Consider the following 17,895-nt stretch of genomic DNA (forward strand, 5'->3'; position numbering starts at 1 on the left):
GCCCTTTCACTTGTGATGGGGATTTTGAATTTAGTTAAGCTTCATGTCTAGGGACTCACCGTGATGGATTACATACTTCAGAGGTCAGGTGGAGCTATTGACTTGTTCTGTATTCTGTTATGTGACCGAGTTGCAGAACTCAATGCTTGTAGTTCACCCTGCCATAATTTTTCCAAGGCTTAGTATTGAACAGTCAGAGCTTTCAGTGGAGCAGACTAGAGGCTTTGTTTTTCTTGCTGAACATCCCTACTCTAGCTTGATGAGCAGCAGCAACTACTCCTCCACATTTATAAGATACAGTGTCATTGTGTCGTCCCCCTGCCTTGGTGTGTAGGTAGGTCCTCAAATTTGGAGACACCACAGCTTGCTTCTCCTCAGAGTTTGCTGAATGGATACCTTTATTTCCTGTTTTGAGCAACAAAGCCAAGTGATTATGACTGTAGCGAGTGGCTCTCTAAGACTGGCAGATGATGTTAGAACTTCTCTTTAGAAGATACTTTTCAGCCTACCTAGGCAAAAGCTATTGCTCTGCCTGTTTCCAAAACGGGAAACTGCTTCTGTGGCTGGTGTCTGTCATAAGAGGTTCTTAGAAAATATTTTTAATAAGTGTACTGTTTCTGTCTATTTTCATTTATCTTACTAAAAGCTAAAGAAAAGGTGTATATACAATGAGCACTACAAAACAAGTTATTTTTCTTGCAGGTGACCATTTAAAGTACCAACTCTAGTTGCATCTTTTGTGCAGTTAGTGACTTGTGGTGGCTTGCACAGGAGTTCCCTCAATAGTTTAAGTCTAGTTCAGGTAATGGTTGCTGAGAAAATATGTAGCATCCAGGAACTCCATATATCTTTTGGAGCAGTTGGCCTGTGCTGCTGTTGCGTCTTATTTTGGCATGCTGTCAGACCTGCTGTTGCAGTGTAGACACATTTTAAGATGGAAGGAGCCTGCTTACAAGCTTCCATTCAGCACATGGCAAAGGAAGTCCTGTCAAAAATGCACAGTGTTTTCTGGATGTCCGATGACATTTGGTTTTTCAGTTTTTGACTGTTTTCTTGCCTAGCTCTCCTGCTTTCTTTTTCCCTAGAGATACATGATGAAAAAAATGAGGTGCTTTCTCTGTCATAGTTTTACAGTTACACACTAATCTCTGGCCAAAGGTAGAATGACCTCATTTATTTGTTTGTACATCCTACAGTCACGTTAACTCTTTTTACCCCAGCATCACATGGGCAGCTGAATTATTTGATATCTGTGCTTTGGACTTCTAAATTATTCTTAGAATTTCTGCTTCTCTGGATAGTTTTGGCTCCGAGATATATTTAATTTGAATGTGCCCAGGTAAGCAAGAAATGTGAATGTTTTGTGCAAGTGATTTACTCATACAGATAACTTCACTGCTGTGCTGATGTTAATCCTACCTAAATTTTATCAGAGATTTTCTGTTTTCTGTCAGATTGTTTGGAAGATACTGACATTACCTTAAAGGTAGCACAGATGAAGTTTCCACTGGGAAGTAATAGTCTACTTAAAACAAGTGATGTCTTCACTAAAGAAGACCGCTTTTGCCTGCTGTCCTTTCTAATGAGAGAGAGTGTATTAATTTTTAATGCGTCAGTTGTCCTGATAATTTGTATAGGCATACCTCGCTTTATTGCTCTTTGCTTTATTGCACTTTGCAGATATTGTGTTTTTTACAAATTGAAGGTTTGCGGCAACTCTGTGTTGAGCAAGTCTATTGGCGCCATTTTTCCCACAGCATGTGCTCACTTCGTGTCTCTGTGTCACATTTTGGTAATTCTCACAATATTTCAAACTTTTTCATTAATATCTGTTATGGTGATCTGTGATCAGTGATCTTTGTTACTCTTGTAATTGTTTTGGGGCGCCATGAACCGCACCCATAGAAGGCGGCAAACTTAATCGATAAATGTCGTGTGTGTTCTGACTGCTCCCTCGACTGGCCGTTCCCCCATCTCTCTCCCTCTCTTCAGGCCTCCCTATTCCCTGAGACACAGCGATATTGAAATTAGGCCAGTTAATAATCCTACAATGGCCTCTAAGTGTTCAAGCGAAAGGAAGAGTCGCACGTCTATCACTTTAAATCAAAAGCTAGAAATGATGAAGCTTAGTGAGGAAGGCATGTTGACAGCTGAGATAGGCTGAAAGCTAGGCCTCTTGCGCCAAACAGTTAGCCAAGCTGTGAATGCAAAGGAAGAGTTCTTGAAGGAAATTCAGAGTGCTACTCTAGTGAACACACGAATGATAAGAAAGTGAAACAGCCTTATTGCTGCTGATTTGGAGAAAGTTTTAGTGGTCTGGATAGAAGACCAAACCAGCCACGACATTCCCTTAAGCCAAAGCCTAATGCAGAGCAAGGCCCTAACTCCCTTCAATTCTATGAAGGCTGAGAGGGGTGAGGAAGCTGCAGAAGAAAAGTTTGAAGCTAGTAGAGGCTGGTTCATGAGGTTTAAGGAAAGAAGCCATCTCCATAACCCAGAAGTGCAAGGTGAAGCAGCAAGTGCTGATGTAGAAGCTGCAGCAAGTTATCCAGAAGATCTAGCTAAGAGAATTGATGAAGGTGGCTACCCTAAAACACAGATTTTTAACGTACACGTCACAGCCTTCTGTTGGAAGAAGATGCCATCTAGGATTTTCACAGCTAGAGAGGAGAAGTCAATGCCTGGCTTCAAAGCTTCAAAGGACAGGCTGACTCTCTTGTTAGGGGCTAATGCAGCCGGTGACTTTAAGTTGAAGCCAATGCTCATTTACCATTCTGAAAATCCTAGGGCCCTTAAGGACTATGCTGAATCTACTCTGCCTGTGCTCTATAAATGGAACAGCAAAGCTTGGATGACAGCACGTCTGCTTACGACATGGTTTACTGAATATTTTAAGCCCACTGTTGAGGCCTACTGCTCAGAAGAAAAGATTCCTTTCAAAATATTACTGCTCATTGACAGTGCACCTGGTCACCCAAGAGCTCTGATGGAGATGTACAACGAGATTAATGGCGTTTTTCATGCCTGCTAACGCAACATCCATTCTGCAGCCTATGGATCAGGGAGTAATTTTGACTTTCAAGTCTTATGAAATGTTTTTCTTACAGAATAAGGCTACAGCTGCCATAGATGGTGATTCCTCTGATGGATCTGGGCAAAGTAAATTGAAAACCTTCTGGAAAGGGTTCAGCATTCTAGATGCCATTAAGGACACTTGTGATTTGTGGGAGGAGGTCAAAATATCAACATTAACAGGAGTTTGGCAGAAGTTGATTCCAGCCCTCATGGATGACTCTGAGGGGTTCAGGACTTCAGTGGAGGAAGTAACTGCAGCTGTGATGGAAATAGCAAGAGAACTAGAATTCAAAGTGGAGCCTGAAGGTGTGACTGAATTGCTGCAATCTCATGACAAAACTGTAACAGATGAGGAGTTGCCTCTTATGGGTGGGCAAAGAAAGTGGTTTCTTGAGATGGAATTTACTCCTGGTGACGATTGCTGTGAACGTTGCTGAAATGACAACACAGGTTTTAGAATGTTACATGAACTTAGTTGATAAAGCAGTGGCAGGGTTTGAGAGGCTTGACTCCAGTTTTGAAAGAAGTTCTCTTGTGGGTAAAATGCTATCAAACAGCATCACATGGTGCAGAGAAATCCTTTGTGAAAGGAAGAGTCAGTCGGTGCGGCAAACTTCATTGCTGACTTATTTTAAGAAATTGCCACAGCCGCTGCAACCTTGAGCAACCACCACCCTGATCAGTCAGCAGCCATGAACATTGAGGCAAGACCCTCGATGAACAAAAAGATTACAACTTGCTGAAGGCTCAGATGATGGTTAGCATTTTTTAGCAATAAAGTATTTTTTAATTAAGGTATGTACATTGTTTTTTTAGACATAATGCTATTGCACACTTAATAGACTACAGTGCAGTGTAAACATAACTTTTATATGCACTGGGAAACCAGAAAATTCATGTGACTCGCTTTGTTGCGATATTCGCTTTGTTGCAGTGGTCTGGAACTGAACCCACAGTATTTCCGAGGTATGCCTGTATAGTACAATAATGTGTAGTCATTTATCTTCATTTTGGTAATTCCAAATGATGGTGAAAGATTTAGGACTACTTTTGATGGATTTATTTGTTTATTTTTTAGATGACTTAGCTTCAGCTCCATGCTTATTAAAGTTTGATTTAAATATTTATCTTATTAAAATACTGGGTTTCAATAATTCATTTTCCCCCCCTCCTTAGCACCGATTTTGTTGGCTTTAGTAGCTGGAGAAGCAGCAGGGATCATGGAAAATATCAGTGATGATGTCATTGTTGGACGGTGTCTTGCCATTCTCAAAGGCATCTTTGGCAGCAGTGCTGTGCCACAGGTTAGTACAGCTAGCTCATTTGGGTAACTTTCCTCAAAGCTCTCCTCCACTGGGATTTTTATATACTAAAGTAATATTAAAAGCATGTGATAACTTTAATATACTAGTTTTCTCTGATCATTTGCTAACTTAGACTGTTTATTTGCTTGGTACTTTATGTGAGGAATAGATTCCCTTCATTTTCTTTATTGTAGAATAGTTATAGATCTCTTTGAACAAGACTTTTAAAATCCTCAGTCTGTTAGAGCTTTTCATATGATGGGCAAATCTTCCCAGCTGACAGTAAGCATTCTTTCTTAATGAGTAGATCTCATATTTTGGAAGTGCTTGATTCCGTTGATTTTTACTTCCCAGACTTGAGAACACAAGAGAAGGAAATTCCAGGCTTGCCTTCCTAATAAATAAAGCAGCTCCTTCTCTGAACTTTCTGAAGACAGTTTCATTTCTTAATGAGATCTTTCTCTGACAGTAACTTTGGGACTCTTCTGTCTACAAGTGCTGTAGAAATCAGCTACTCTCTACTAGGATTTTCAAGTGAAAACAACACACACTAACAAATGGCAGAATCTTGAGAAATATAAATTCCACTGTGGATAAACATCACAAAGAACTTATTTGACTCTTAAAAATATTTCAGTGTATTAATTGATAATCACCTATCATGAATGACTACATATATGGTCAGTCATTTAAAGAAGAAAGCAGTTCTTGTTGGTGATAAATGAATTCTCTGAGTGATCATTTTAGGCATATTCCCACTTTGGGTGCTTATGTGCTACAAGTACTTGACAGTGGAGAGATTTGCTGGAACCTGTCTCCTGGATCCCATTCATCAATCTGGATTAAACATCTCATCTGTTGTATTTGATGAACAAGGATATAAAAAGGAGCTTGCTGTGCAAATGCAGTTCCTCACAGCTGTCCAAAATGGGGAAGCAGAAAAGTTAAACCAAACCAACATTTCATTGGAATGTGAACCACCCTCCTCTTTCCTGTGCTTTTTCTTGTTATTATCTTATCTTCTCTTTTTGGTTTCAATTTTCATTTCCCTAAGAGAGACAGCACCAATTTTCCCTCTGCTATTCATCCACACATGGGAACTTTTTCAACCTTGCCGTGTGCTAGCCTCTGTAAAGTTCATGTCCTCTGTAGAGTAAGATTCCAGTTTTTTATTACCTATGTCATAGTACATGTTTTATCCTCTAACCGCCTTTCTTCCCCGTGTTCATAGGGAGTCCTGATTACAGTGCTTACTTGTCAGAATGGGGTGAGGGAAAAAAGGCTGCCTCAGCATCTGACCCAAGGCATACATGGGTGAATGGATACAGGAACACTGCACTTGCTTTTTGGACTGACTGCTGTCTGTCTCTGTACCAGGGAAGCCCTACTTCTGTATTTTGCTCCACAATTGTCTGGGTTAGCCATACCTTCAAGGCTACCTCAAGGAAGCAAAATTTCATTCTGGTTTTATTCCTTGTGAAGTGTTGCAGTCTTAAGTGATTAGCAGAGAGAACTAAGAAATATATATAATGCCTCAAAAATCTTTTCTTTTAGTCAAACATACGTGTGATAACATACAGTGCCATCACAGTGGTCTCCATTTAACCAGGAGGGAAATGTGAGGTTCCATTTTTGTCAAGAAGCAGTCGATCTGGGAGGTTGGCTTATCAATGAACATCTTACCTTTTGGATTAAAAATGTGCTGAAAGTTGTGGTGGGGAATTTTCTTCAGTTAAGTCATCAGATCATATTGGGAAATGTGGTCTCAAATTCCCAGTGGCCCCTTAAACCTTGGGATATTGCCCTAGTCCTTAGAGTCTTTTCCACAGATTCAGTGGAGGGCATCAAATCTCATCCTGCTAGGTCAGCCTCGGATACATTTTTCTCAGATCTGTTGGTACTGGGGTCCAGGAGACTTCCCCTGCCAGGACATGGCATGGTGCATGCTGGACTGTTCCTAGTTTCTGGAAAGCTCCCTTGCTAGACAGAGCCTGTCCTCCTGCTGGACAGAATCTGTCCTGAGAAGGTCTGTTCAAGTAGAGACAATTCCATGAAATACCTTTGTGGCTAAGGAGATTAAGTTCCTATCTTGATGTTTGAAGTTTTACAGGATGTGGTATCTGTTAAAACTCAGTTACCATTTGGACAGAGTCTGGGCTACTGTTTTAAGGTTCAGACCCATCACTCTTCAGTATTATATTCACAAGGTTATGAACATGCCCCTTTTCTCTTGACTCTGGTGCTCATGCCTTAGAGGGATACTGCTTTGAGTCCTGATGGTCCTCCCACTGTTGCATCTTTCAGTGGAATATTTTTCATCATGAAAGTTGCCAAGAGCAACCTGGAGACCATCAAACAGGATTTCAGAGCTCTGGGGATGGTGGTCAAGGGTCTGGGAGCTCAGGTCATCTTCTCCTCAATCCTGCCAGTGAGGGGGAAGGAAAATCCGTGTCCCCCTCCTCCCATCCAAGCTAACAAGTGGCTGCGCTGCTGGTGTTGGCAACAGGGTTTTGGTTTCTATGACCATGGGACCCTGTTTAAAGATCGACAACTGCTTGGGAGAGATGGGATCCACCTCACTAAGCGGGGCATGCATGTCTTTGCCAACAGGTTGGCCAACGTGGTAAGGAGGGCATTAAACTAGGAAAGATGGGGGAAGGGAGAATTATAATGACACGGTAGTTGGCAAAACACAGCTCAAGTCGGGATGCCTCCAACAGGCGCATGCAGCCAGGGAAGTGCGCATGGGATGTGGCTATGAAGGATCCTCTTGTATCCCTCCTGGGAAACCTGCATGCTCGATCACCTCTCTGAAGTGCCTGTACACCAATGCACGCAGCATGGGGAATAAACAGGAAGAACTAGAGATCTGTGTGCAGTCGTAGGGCCACGATCTCATTGCAATTACAGAGACATGGTGGGATAGCTCACATGACTGGAGTGCTGTCATGGATGGCTACGTGCTTTTCAGGAAAGACAGGCCAGGAAAGCGAGGTGGTGGAGTTGCTCTTTATGGGAGAGAGCAACTGGAATGTACTGAGCTGTGCCTAGGGGTGGATGAAGAGCGAGTCGAGAGCTTATGGGTAAGGATTAAAGGGCAGGCTAGCATGGGTGACACTGTTGTGGGTGTTTACTACAGGCCACCTGATCAGGAAGAGGAAGTCAATGAGGCCTTCTACAGACAACTGGAAGTAGCCTCACGATCCCAGGCCCTGGTTCTCATGGGGGACTTCAACCACCCTGATATCTGCTGGAAAGACAGCACAGCTAGGCACAAAGAGTCCATGAGGTTCCTGCAGAGCATTGGTGACAACTTCTTGACACAGGTGGTGGAGGAGCCAACAAGGAGAGGTGTGCTGCTGGACCTCATACTAACAAACAAAGAAGGACTGGTGGAAGATGTGAAGGTCGGGGGCAGCCTTGGCTGCAGTGACCATGAGATGGTGGAGTTTAGGATCCTGTGAGGAGGCAGCAGGGCACTAAGTAGGATCGCAACCCTGGACTTCAGGAGAGCAAACTTTGGCCTCTTCAGGGACCTACTTGGAGGAATCCCATGGGTTAGGGCCCTAGAAGGAAGGGGCGTTCAAGAGAGCTGGTTAATATTCAATCATCACCTCCTCCAGGCTCAAGAGCAGTGCTTCCCTATGAGTAGGAAGTCAAGCAAAGGAGGCAGGAGACATGCATGGATGAGCAAGGAGCTCCTGGCAAAACTCAACCAGAACAAGGAAGTATACAGAAAGTGGAAAGGGGGACAGGCCACTTGGGAGGATTATAGAAACATTGTCAGATTATGCAGGGATGTGACGAGGAAGGCTAAGGCCCGTTTGGAATTAAATCTGGCGAGAGATGTCAAGGACAGCAAGAAGGGCTTCTTCAAATATATCAGTAGCAAGAGGAAGACTAGGGAAAATGTGGGGCCTTTGCTGAATGGGGTGGGTGCCCTGGTGACAAAGAATGCAGAGAAGGCAGAGTTACTGAATGCCTTCTTTGCTTCAGTCTTTATTGCTCAGGCCAGCCCTCAGGAACCCCAGACCCTGGAGGCAAGAGAGAAAGTCTGGAGAAAGAAGACTTTCCCTTGGTGGAGGAGGATCGGGTTAGAGATCATTTAAGCAAACCTGACACCCACAAATCCATGGGCCCCGATGGGATGCACCCACGAGTGCTGAGGGAGCTGGCGGATGTCATTGCTAAGCCACTCTCCATCATCTTTGAAAGGTCATGGAGAACAGGAGAGGTGCCTGAGGACTGGAAGAAAGCCAACGTCACCCCAGTCTTCAAAAGGGGCAAGAAGGAGGACCCAGGAAACTACAGGCCAGTCAGCCTCACCTGCATCCCTGGAAAGGTGATGGAGCAGCTCATCCTGGAGGCCATTTCCAAGCATGTGGAGGACAAGAAGGTGATGGGGAGCAGTCAGCATGGCTTCACCAAGGGGAAATCATGCCTAACCAACCTGAGAGCCTTCTATGATGGAATGACTGACTGGGTGGATGAGGGGAGAGCAGTGGATGTTGTCTACCTTGACTTCAGCAAGCCTTTTCACACTGTCTCCCATAACATCCTCATAGACAAGCTCAGGAAGTGCGGGCTGGATGAGTGGACAGTGAGGTGGATTGAGAAGTGGCTGAATGGCAGAACTCAGAGGGTTGTGATCAGCGGTGCAGAGTCTAGTTGGAGGCCTGTAGCTAGCGGTGTCCCCCAGGGGTCAGGACTGGGTCCAGTCTTGTTCAACTTCTTCATCAATGACCTGGATGAAGGGACAGAGTGCCCCCTCAGCAAGTTTGCTGACGATACAAAACTGGGAGGAGTGGCCGATACACCAGAGGGCTGTGCTGCCATTCAGAGAGACCTGGACAGGCTGGAGAGCTGGGCAGAGAGGAACCTCATGAAGTTCAACAAAGGCAAGTGCAGGGTCCTGCACCTAGGGAGGAATAACCCCCGGCACCAGTACAGGTTGCGGGCTGACCTGCTGGAAAGCAGCTCTGCCGAGAAGGACCTGGGAGTGCTGGTGGACACCAAGTTAAGCATGAGGCAGCAATGTGCCCTTGTGGCCAAGAAGGCCAATGGTATCCTGGGGTGCATCAGGAAGAGTGTTGCCAGCAGGTCGAGGGAGGTGATTCTCCCCCTCTACTCAGCCCTGGTGAGGCCACATCTGGAGTACTGCGTCCAGTTCTGGGCTCCCCAGTGCAAGAGAGACATGGCACTACTGCAGCAAGTCCAGCGGAGGACTACAAAGATGATTAGGGGACTGGAGCATCTCTTCTAGGAAGAAAGAACTGGGCCTGTTTAGCTTGGAGAAGAGAAGACTGAGAGGGGATCTTATCAATGTATACAAATATCTAAAGGGAGGATGTCAAGTGGATGGGGCCAGACTCCTTTCAGTGGTGCCCAGTGATAGGACAAGAGGCAATGGGCACAAACTGAAACACAGGAAGTTCCATCTGAGTATGAGGAAAAACTTCTTCACAGTGAGGGTGATAGAGCACTGGAACAGGTTGCCCAGAGAGGTTGTGGATTCTCCTTCTCTGGAGATGCTCAAAACCCGCCTAGATGCAATCCTGTGCAACGTGCTCTAGGTGACCCTGCTTGAGCAGGGGGGGTTGGACTAGATGATCTCCTGAGGTCTCTTCCAACCTCAACCATTCTGTGCGATTCTGTGACCCGTACCTTGGCAGACCAGACGGATTGGAGAAATAAAGATGTTTGTGTAGGTGCCCATCGTGCAGTCATTTTCCCAGATGAGTTACAGACCTTACAGAGATCTATACCATAGTTAAAGCAAGAGAAACACTCAGATATTTTGTGGTTGAAAGAAAAGGAGTGAGAAGTGGGTATTGTCCTTATCTTGGTAATAAGAGGAGAAACAGAGGAAATGTACACGGTATAGCTCTACTGCTGACTACAGAGTCCACGTTTCAATGCAGAAGCTATGTGGAACAGTTTCTGGCGATATATCTCAATGGATTAAAGCTCCTGCCAATGAAGACAATTTATTTACCATAATATTTGTTATCATGGAATATAAATGTGGAGTTCCACCATTAACATTAGCTTAAGGACTTTGTGTTTTCTATTCTTGCAGTTTGCATCTTTGCTATTTTACTCTAACTGTAGAACTTGCACTATGTCAGCAACTGATGTTTCTCTCTTGTCTCAGCCCAAAGAGACTGTGGTATCCCGCTGGCGTGCTGACCCTTGGGCTCGGGGATCATACTCCTATGTAGCAGCTGGATCTTCTGGAAATGACTATGACTTGATGGCTCAACCAATTACTCCAGGACCAGCCATTCCAGGTGCTCCGCAGGTGAGAGAATCTCTGAATTCTTTGTAGAAATACCTCAGAAAAATATGATGCTTTCCTAAGTCATTTATATACAGCAACAATTTAGGTAACTCGTATCTTCTCTCTAATGATTAGCACCTGTAAAAGAACTCAGTTTTCTATCCAGGAATTCTGCCTCCCCAGGTTTTGTCTCATTTAGCAAAAAAACAAGCATTCTTATTCAGAAGATCAATTTGATAATGTCTGAACACAGTATTAAAATATTGTACTTGCATTGTATTTCACACTGCTTATTTATTTGTCATTGCTGCATTTAAATGAGTCATAATGACTTCTTTTAAAACTTAACCTATGACAACTGAATGGTTTTTTTCTAAGATAAAACTCACATTTTTTAAATGAAAATTGTCCTGTGTGAATGTTACCTGGTTCTCTTAAACTCTGCTTCTAAAGATTTCTGAAGTTGAGTGCAGTTTGTTATGAATCAGAATTAATCAAGTCACTGTGAGTTTGCTTGTAGCCTGTCAGCTGGAAAATGGCAACCATCTGTTTGGTTATGAGATGGTGATGTTAACCAGAGACCCCTGGAGGTGGTTAACACTACTGTATTCTGCTTTTTGCAAAGGAGGCAAGCTTAGAAGTTCAGTGAGTTACAGGAAAGAGGGATGGTTTAGGCTAATATATTGCAGTTGTCATTGGGATTGGCATAGAAGCAGACAAATTTCTGCACTGTGAAGTGGGGTAGATTTTCAGTCTCAAACTTTATTTTTCCCCTCCCTCTCTCTTGCCCCTCTCCCTTGACACATACCTAACTGTAATCTCGCTTCTAGCAGGAAAATGGACATTAAGCACAATGTAAATGTTTTAGGACTTTAAGCACAGATGTTTCATTGAAATTCTGAAGAGGAAGGTTTAATTTTGAAATGATTATTTCATATCCTTGAAAGTGAGCTTCACCTTACACTGTCACTGTTACTGTTGCCTAGTATTTTCTGTTCTGTGCTTGGCTACTAATACTGTCTTCCAAAGGTTAAAAGTAGAAATTCACTTCACCTGTTTCCTCCCACTTCTCCCCTAAAATGTCCTTGCAGCAAATGATGGAGGCTCCCAGAGTCATTGCCATTTCTCGTATTACATGTTTCTAAAACCATATGGTGTTTGCGGAGTAAGTCTCACATTAATAAAGTGCCTGTTCCACTAAATCCTGAAGTTATTCAAGGCATTTACAAATACTCAGTTAAAAAAAAAAAAGGCTGAAAAAACAGAGGCAGATTTTAAGCACACGTGCCTCTGGAGAACTAGCTGTAAATAGTTTCAGGGAGAATAAAACAGGGAGGAGAGAGGGTGAAAACCAGAGGGAGAGGAGAGGGAAACAAAAGTTCTCTTCCAAATGGGGATCCAGCACAGCATAGGCTTGAGACATCTCCAGCTCCCTTTGAGTGGTGGAATCCTTGAAAGCAAAAGCCATTCTGAAAACACCAGCAGGAGGCTGTAGCTCTGACTTTATTTAGATTCTTTTTGTAGTGATACAAGTCATTAATAAACATAGCTAGGCATAGAATTGCATCATGCAGACTATAATACATGCAGCTCCATTTTCCTCCTGCTTCTTATGACACTGTCAATAGGTAACTTGGGTCTCAGTATAAAGAGAGAAACTGCTAATTTGTCTGAATTGCTGGATAAGTTTTCTTTCACTTGTATTGTGCTAGAGTTCATGTTCCAGGGTCAGAAGGGATCATTTGTCTTACACATGTAAATCTGTTTGGCTGTACACCAGATGGTTGCACTGCCTTTCAGAGGGACCTCAACAGACTGGAGAAATGGGCAGAGAGGAACCTCATGAAGTTCAATAAAAGGAAGTGCAGAGTCATGCACCTAAGGAGGAATAACCCCATGCACCAGGACAGGCTGGGGGCTGATCGTCTGAAATTCAGCTTTGCAGAGAAGGATCTGGGGATCCTGGTGGACAAGCTGACCATGAGCCAGCAATGTGCCCTTGTGGCCCAGAAGGCCAATGGTATCCTGGGGTGCATCAGGAAGAGTGTTGCCAGCAGGTCAAGGGAGGTGACCCTTGCCCTCTCCTCAGCCCTGATGAGGCCACACCTGCAGTACTGTGTCTAGTTCTGGGCTCCCCAGGACAAGAGAGACGTGGAGCTACTGGAGCGAGTCCAGGGAAGGGCTACTAAGATGAGGGAGGAGTCTCCTAGTAGGAGACTGGAGCATCTCCCATATGAGGAAAGGCTGAGAGAGCTGGAAGTGTTCAGCCTGGAGAAGAGAAAGCTCAAGTGGGTTCTTATCATTGTGTGTAAATACCTGAATGGAGTGTGTAAAGAAGACAGTCGATGCTCCTCTTAGTGGTGCCTGCTGACAGGACAAGAGGCAATGGGTTCAAACTGAACCACAGTAAGTTTGGTTTGAATGTTAGGCGAAAAAACACCTTTCTACTGTGAGAGTGACTGAGCACTGGAATAAGTTGCCCAGAGAGGTTATGGAGTCTCCATCCTTGGAGATACTCAGAAGCTGCCTGGACATGGTCCTGGGCAGCCTGCTCTAGGTGACCCTGCTTGAGCAGGGTGGGGGGAGGGCTTGCACTAGATGATCTCCAGAGGTCCCTTCCAACCTCAACCATTCTGTGATTTTATTTATTTATTTTTTTTTGATTCTGTAGCATTGTAGATATAACGTTCAAATGCGTTTTCAGTATGCAGCTGGTGGACTCCTCTCCTGCCTATTTGGTTCTTAAAGTAAAGTAGAGCTCTATTATCGTTATATCAAAACAATGATATTGGAAAGTGTTTCCTCACATTTAGTCATTACAAACATGAAATGCTCCTGTGAAATGAAAGATATATAAAGATTTTCTTGATAAGTTGTAGGACAAAAATATTTTTGATAGCAAGGCTGTACTTCATACACAGCAACTTCATGCTATGGAGACTGCTGTATGATTAGAGGACTTCTAAAATTCTTTTTAAAATATGTTTGCTGCAGAATCTGAAAGAATCTAAACTAAATCTGTGCACAGGTCTTAACAGTGTGTTTTCTGTTCCCTTTCTCAGCCTATTCCTCGCCTGTTTTTCGCGGGAGAACATACAATTCGCAACTACCCTGCGACTGTTCATGGTGCTTTACTGAGTGGACTGAGAGAAGCAGGTCGCATTGCAGACCAGTTTCTTGGGGCCATGTATACTTTGCCTCGCCAGCCTACACCTGGGGTCCCCACACAGCAAGCTGCCAGCATGTAAGAGCAGTAGAAGGTACCAGAAGAGGAGTGATAAAACCACAGTGCTGTTGTTGTGAACTTGTTCTTGAGATGAAGATATTTTTGTGGTCTTGTAACAGTGTCTGCTGAAAGGACTCAGCCTTGAGTTGCTGTGTTACACTTCCGTTAGAATGGCCTTACAAAAATTTACCTGACCTTTGTCTTGGCATCCTTTTTTATTAAATCTCTTACAACTGTTTGAAGTGTCAATGTACACAGAATTCTTTATTACCAAATTGGTCTGAGACTCTTCTGGCTCTGCAGATACTTTTTGAGGGTCAAGCTTATAGCTGGAATTTTTTAGTTTGTTTTCTACCTATTCATGTATTTACGATTTGGTAATTGCACAAAAGGCCCTCTAGAAACTGGTGGCTACTAATAGTAGCTTACTGTAGAGTATATGCAAACTTTGTTGTTTGTTTGAAGAAGAATATTTTTTGGCCAAGTTCTGTTAGTCTTATCTGTCATTTGAGAATTTAGTGCAACTGTCTCCCTGCCAGTAACAGCAAATCAGAACCTCTCAAAATGGCCCATTGATCGCTACACCATATGCATCCTGTGCATTCTGTTTTAGAAAGAGGGTTGGTATTCCAAAGAGTATGCTAAGCATACTGTTTCATTAAATACTCTCAACAAAAGAAATTGTCACAACTGGATATTTGCAAGATAAACTAGAAAAGTTACTCCTGTTTCTTTGTATAGAAACAGTATTGCCTAGAAAGTAAGCTAGCTAAGGGACCTCATCTCTTGACTCCTGTCTGCTGCACGTGGACACTGTGGGTTCTGCCTGTGTGTGTTCCCCCCCACCCCCCCTTCCAAAGCTTGGAGGACCATGTTTCATTTTTGCTGGGTAGATGAGAAGATGTTGCAAGTCCCATCATTATGGTTCCAAAAGTCACTTTGGTTTGGCTGCTTTCCCAAGTATTTTCCTTCTTATTGATTCGGCATGCCTTCCTTCTAGCACACAAGGCAATCCCATCCTATTTAAACATTTAGGTCCTTCTTCCCACTCCTTCCTTTGTCAGTTAGCATTAGACTTCTCTCATTTCTTCCAAATTTTCCCATTCCCTCCCTCTGCAGCTTATTTCCTGTGTCCTTTGTTCACAGTCAATTTCTTTGTACTTAATTTTTCCTTTTTAGTTTTACTCTTCTCTCTCTCTGAGCCTGGTTTTGGTGCATGTGCAATCTGTCCCAGCTTCCTTATGTCCTTGTACCTTCTGTTCTGCTACGGGACTGGTACCTCTCTTGTTCTCTGCTTCTCCCTCTAATTACACTGCCCGCATTTCTTCCTCATGAAAATGTACGCACACTTGACTGCAGCCCCAGTTGTTTATAGCTGTATCATCTTTGGCCGCAGACCCTCCATCTTCTCGCGTTATTTCTCCTACTGTTTTCATGTGCTTCCTTGTAGTAGTTGGAGATCCTTCTCCCTCCTGATGGTGTCTGTCTCCTGGTTTCTCTCATTACATGTTGAAATCACTTAGGGGGCTTCCCCTAGAGAAATCCTTCCAACAAGCAATGTTGTGGTGGCAGAGGATGCTGAAAGTGGTCTTTCCTCTGATCCATCAGAACACAGATAACCTTCTGCCAAAAGACCTTTCCACCTCTTTTAAATCTCAAGCTAAGCTGGCCTCAAATGCCCAATTATTATCTTAGACCTCTTCAGAAGGCTCTAGAACTACAAGCTGTTGAGCCTACTAACTTGATGTGTTACCTGATAAATATGTTACAAGGATTTTTTTGAGGAGCTTTCTCCTAGAATAGCTAGGGGTCCCTAAGCATAGCCATGAGGCGTCAAGTGCTAAGCCCATTTGAAGTGCCTGGATTTGATGCCAAGGGGGACCCTCTGTCCCCACCCTCTGTCTAAAGTAGTGCTACCCTCACTGTGTTTCTAATAACTTTGCGGATTTGTTGCCACTTGGACCCTTTCAAGAAAGGGGTACTCCTCAGCAACACTACTCATCTTCCCTTCCTCTTCAGGAGGCAAGACTGACCTTGTGATGCTTGGTCAGGAAACTGCCAGTGAAGTGGGGCAGGAATTGGAAGTCCAGCAGAGCACAGAGGAAGGTCGTTCAAAGGATGACTGAGAGACTTAGATTCAAGGCTCTCTGGTGTCTGTTGAGGTTAAAGGCTATCTGCACTGCTTGCCAGAGAAAATTTGTTCCAGGACAAAAGGGTAACAGACCTTTACAATCCCTCAACAACTGATCTAGTCTCTTGGCTAGGAAAGTTTGACTGAAGATGGGGAAAAAGGATTTGGGAATTGGGGTGCCACCTTCTATCATCTGGCTTTCTGCCTCTTATGGAAGTCTCCATATTTGTGGGGTTTGTTGTTAGGATTAGTGACACTGCTGTCCCTGGCCAAGAGTACTCTCATCTTATGTGCTCTAGCAAAGTGTCTAAATTGTGGTGGCTGAAAATCAGTAATTATAAAACAGGACTTTGTGGGATCCGGATGCACTCCTGTATAAAAGGATTGTTGCCTGTTTTTACCGATAACTCAGTGTTGCAAGTCCAGCTGATGGGTAGAATAGAGGGACAGAGTGGTGAATCTTTTCTCTCAGAGTTGGTGAATCAAAGTTCTGGGAGTTGCTTAGATTTTGGCAAGGGTACCTGCTCCAGCTGTGTCCTGTTATGATCTGGCAAACATTTTTCTCAATATTAGATACATCAGGAGTTGCTTGCTGTGCTCACTGGTGTGATTCTCCCATCCAGGGCCAACCTACTGGAGTGTAATGGCATCCTGCTGCAAGAATGGATAGTGACAAACAACTGTGAATACCTTTAAGGTGATCTTAAAGGACCGTTTTTCTTTGGGTGATATGAATTGTATGTGAGTGTCTGGTGGAGGAGAGCTGTTTAAGTCATTTCTGCTTGGAGTGCATCTATATTTCATACTTCAGCATCTGGCAAGGTCAGGTTTTTTTCCTCATCTGTTGAGCTCTGTTTATGGACTGTCTCCTTAATACAGGAAGAGTAAAGCTGGCTTACCAGCATTTTAGCTGTTTGTTGAAAGATTAGACTTTATAGCTACGCCTTGGGACTTGTGGTCAGCCTGGAAGCTAGAGAGGAGCGTTTGTTAATTTAGTGGAAAAGTGGGGTGCAAGGAAGGAAAGAAAAAAGGACCCAAAGTTAAGTTAGGCTCTCTGTTTAGGAGGTGGATTATAGCTAATAACTTCTTCCATGTCCTAGAGGGGAGAAAGGGTGTACTGAAAAACATGTAAACCAGAGCAGATGAGAGAACCAGATTCTCTGTGTTCTTCTGGTTAAACCTGAGCAGCTAAGACTACCTGGAATGATACAACTCACTGAAGGCCTCATCAGAAGCTCTCCTAAAGTTGGCCGGCATTTGACAGGTTGATTGTGGGTTTTTTTGTTGTTGTGTTTGGGGGAGGGGGGAGGTTAGACTGTAACTTAGTTGTCATCAGCTCTGACATCACTGTTATGCTAAGTCCTCAGAATGGGGTGCTCTCACTTTCATTAATATGGGTTGTATAATGGTACTTAAGAAGAAGGACCTCTCTGGTTTGATCAGCAGTGGTAATGAAGGCCATTTCACCACGGTTTAGATTCTTGATGGGGATATGATGTATCCATATTGGACTTAAACCTGCTTACTCTGGAACACATCTATTCAATTGTGTCTGCTTGGAATAGTTTCCACCTTGTGTGTAGGAATGATCTGATGCTGATTTGCTCTCCTGTCCTTAACCAGGGCAGGAAGTTTGACAGTGCTCAGGCTTGTTTATGTGTTATCAGCATTTTACTTGACATTCTTTAGAGAAGAACGGAAGAATGACTATTCTTTAACTTGCTTAAAAGGTAAACAAATTGGAGAACTGGAGGACTAAGGGGCTATGAATTCCAAAACCAGTCTTTTAAGAATGCTTAAAAATCTTACTGGAAGTCACTGGAGCTTGTTTCCAGCATGCAAGCCTGTGACAAGTGGACTACAACTTTCTCTGGCAGCT

The 17,895-nt window shown here is 43.6% G+C and overlaps 1 protein-coding gene across 4 annotated transcripts in view; it reads left to right on the forward strand.

The window, feature by feature from the left end:
* The window catches only part of KDM1A (lysine demethylase 1A), a 54,984-nt gene extending 40,861 nt beyond the window's left edge, over positions 1–14,123 (forward strand). For 2 of the 4 annotated variants that reach the window (XM_067311700.1, XM_067311701.1), the window contains 3 exons: positions 4,252–4,379; positions 10,534–10,680; positions 13,722–14,123. In XM_067311700.1, coding sequence (XP_067167801.1) covers positions 4,252–4,379; positions 10,534–10,680; positions 13,722–13,907 — 461 coding nt within the window. In that variant the 3' untranslated portion in view covers positions 13,908–14,123. The other 2 variants (XM_067311702.1, XM_067311703.1) reach the window with 2 other exon arrangements.
* Positions 14,124–17,895: the final 3,772 nt, after the last annotated feature.

The sequence above is a fragment of the Apteryx mantelli genome, chromosome 27 (genome assembly GCF_036417845.1).
Source record: "Apteryx mantelli isolate bAptMan1 chromosome 27, bAptMan1.hap1, whole genome shotgun sequence".
NCBI classification, from domain to species: Eukaryota; Metazoa; Chordata; class Aves; order Apterygiformes; family Apterygidae; genus Apteryx; species Apteryx mantelli.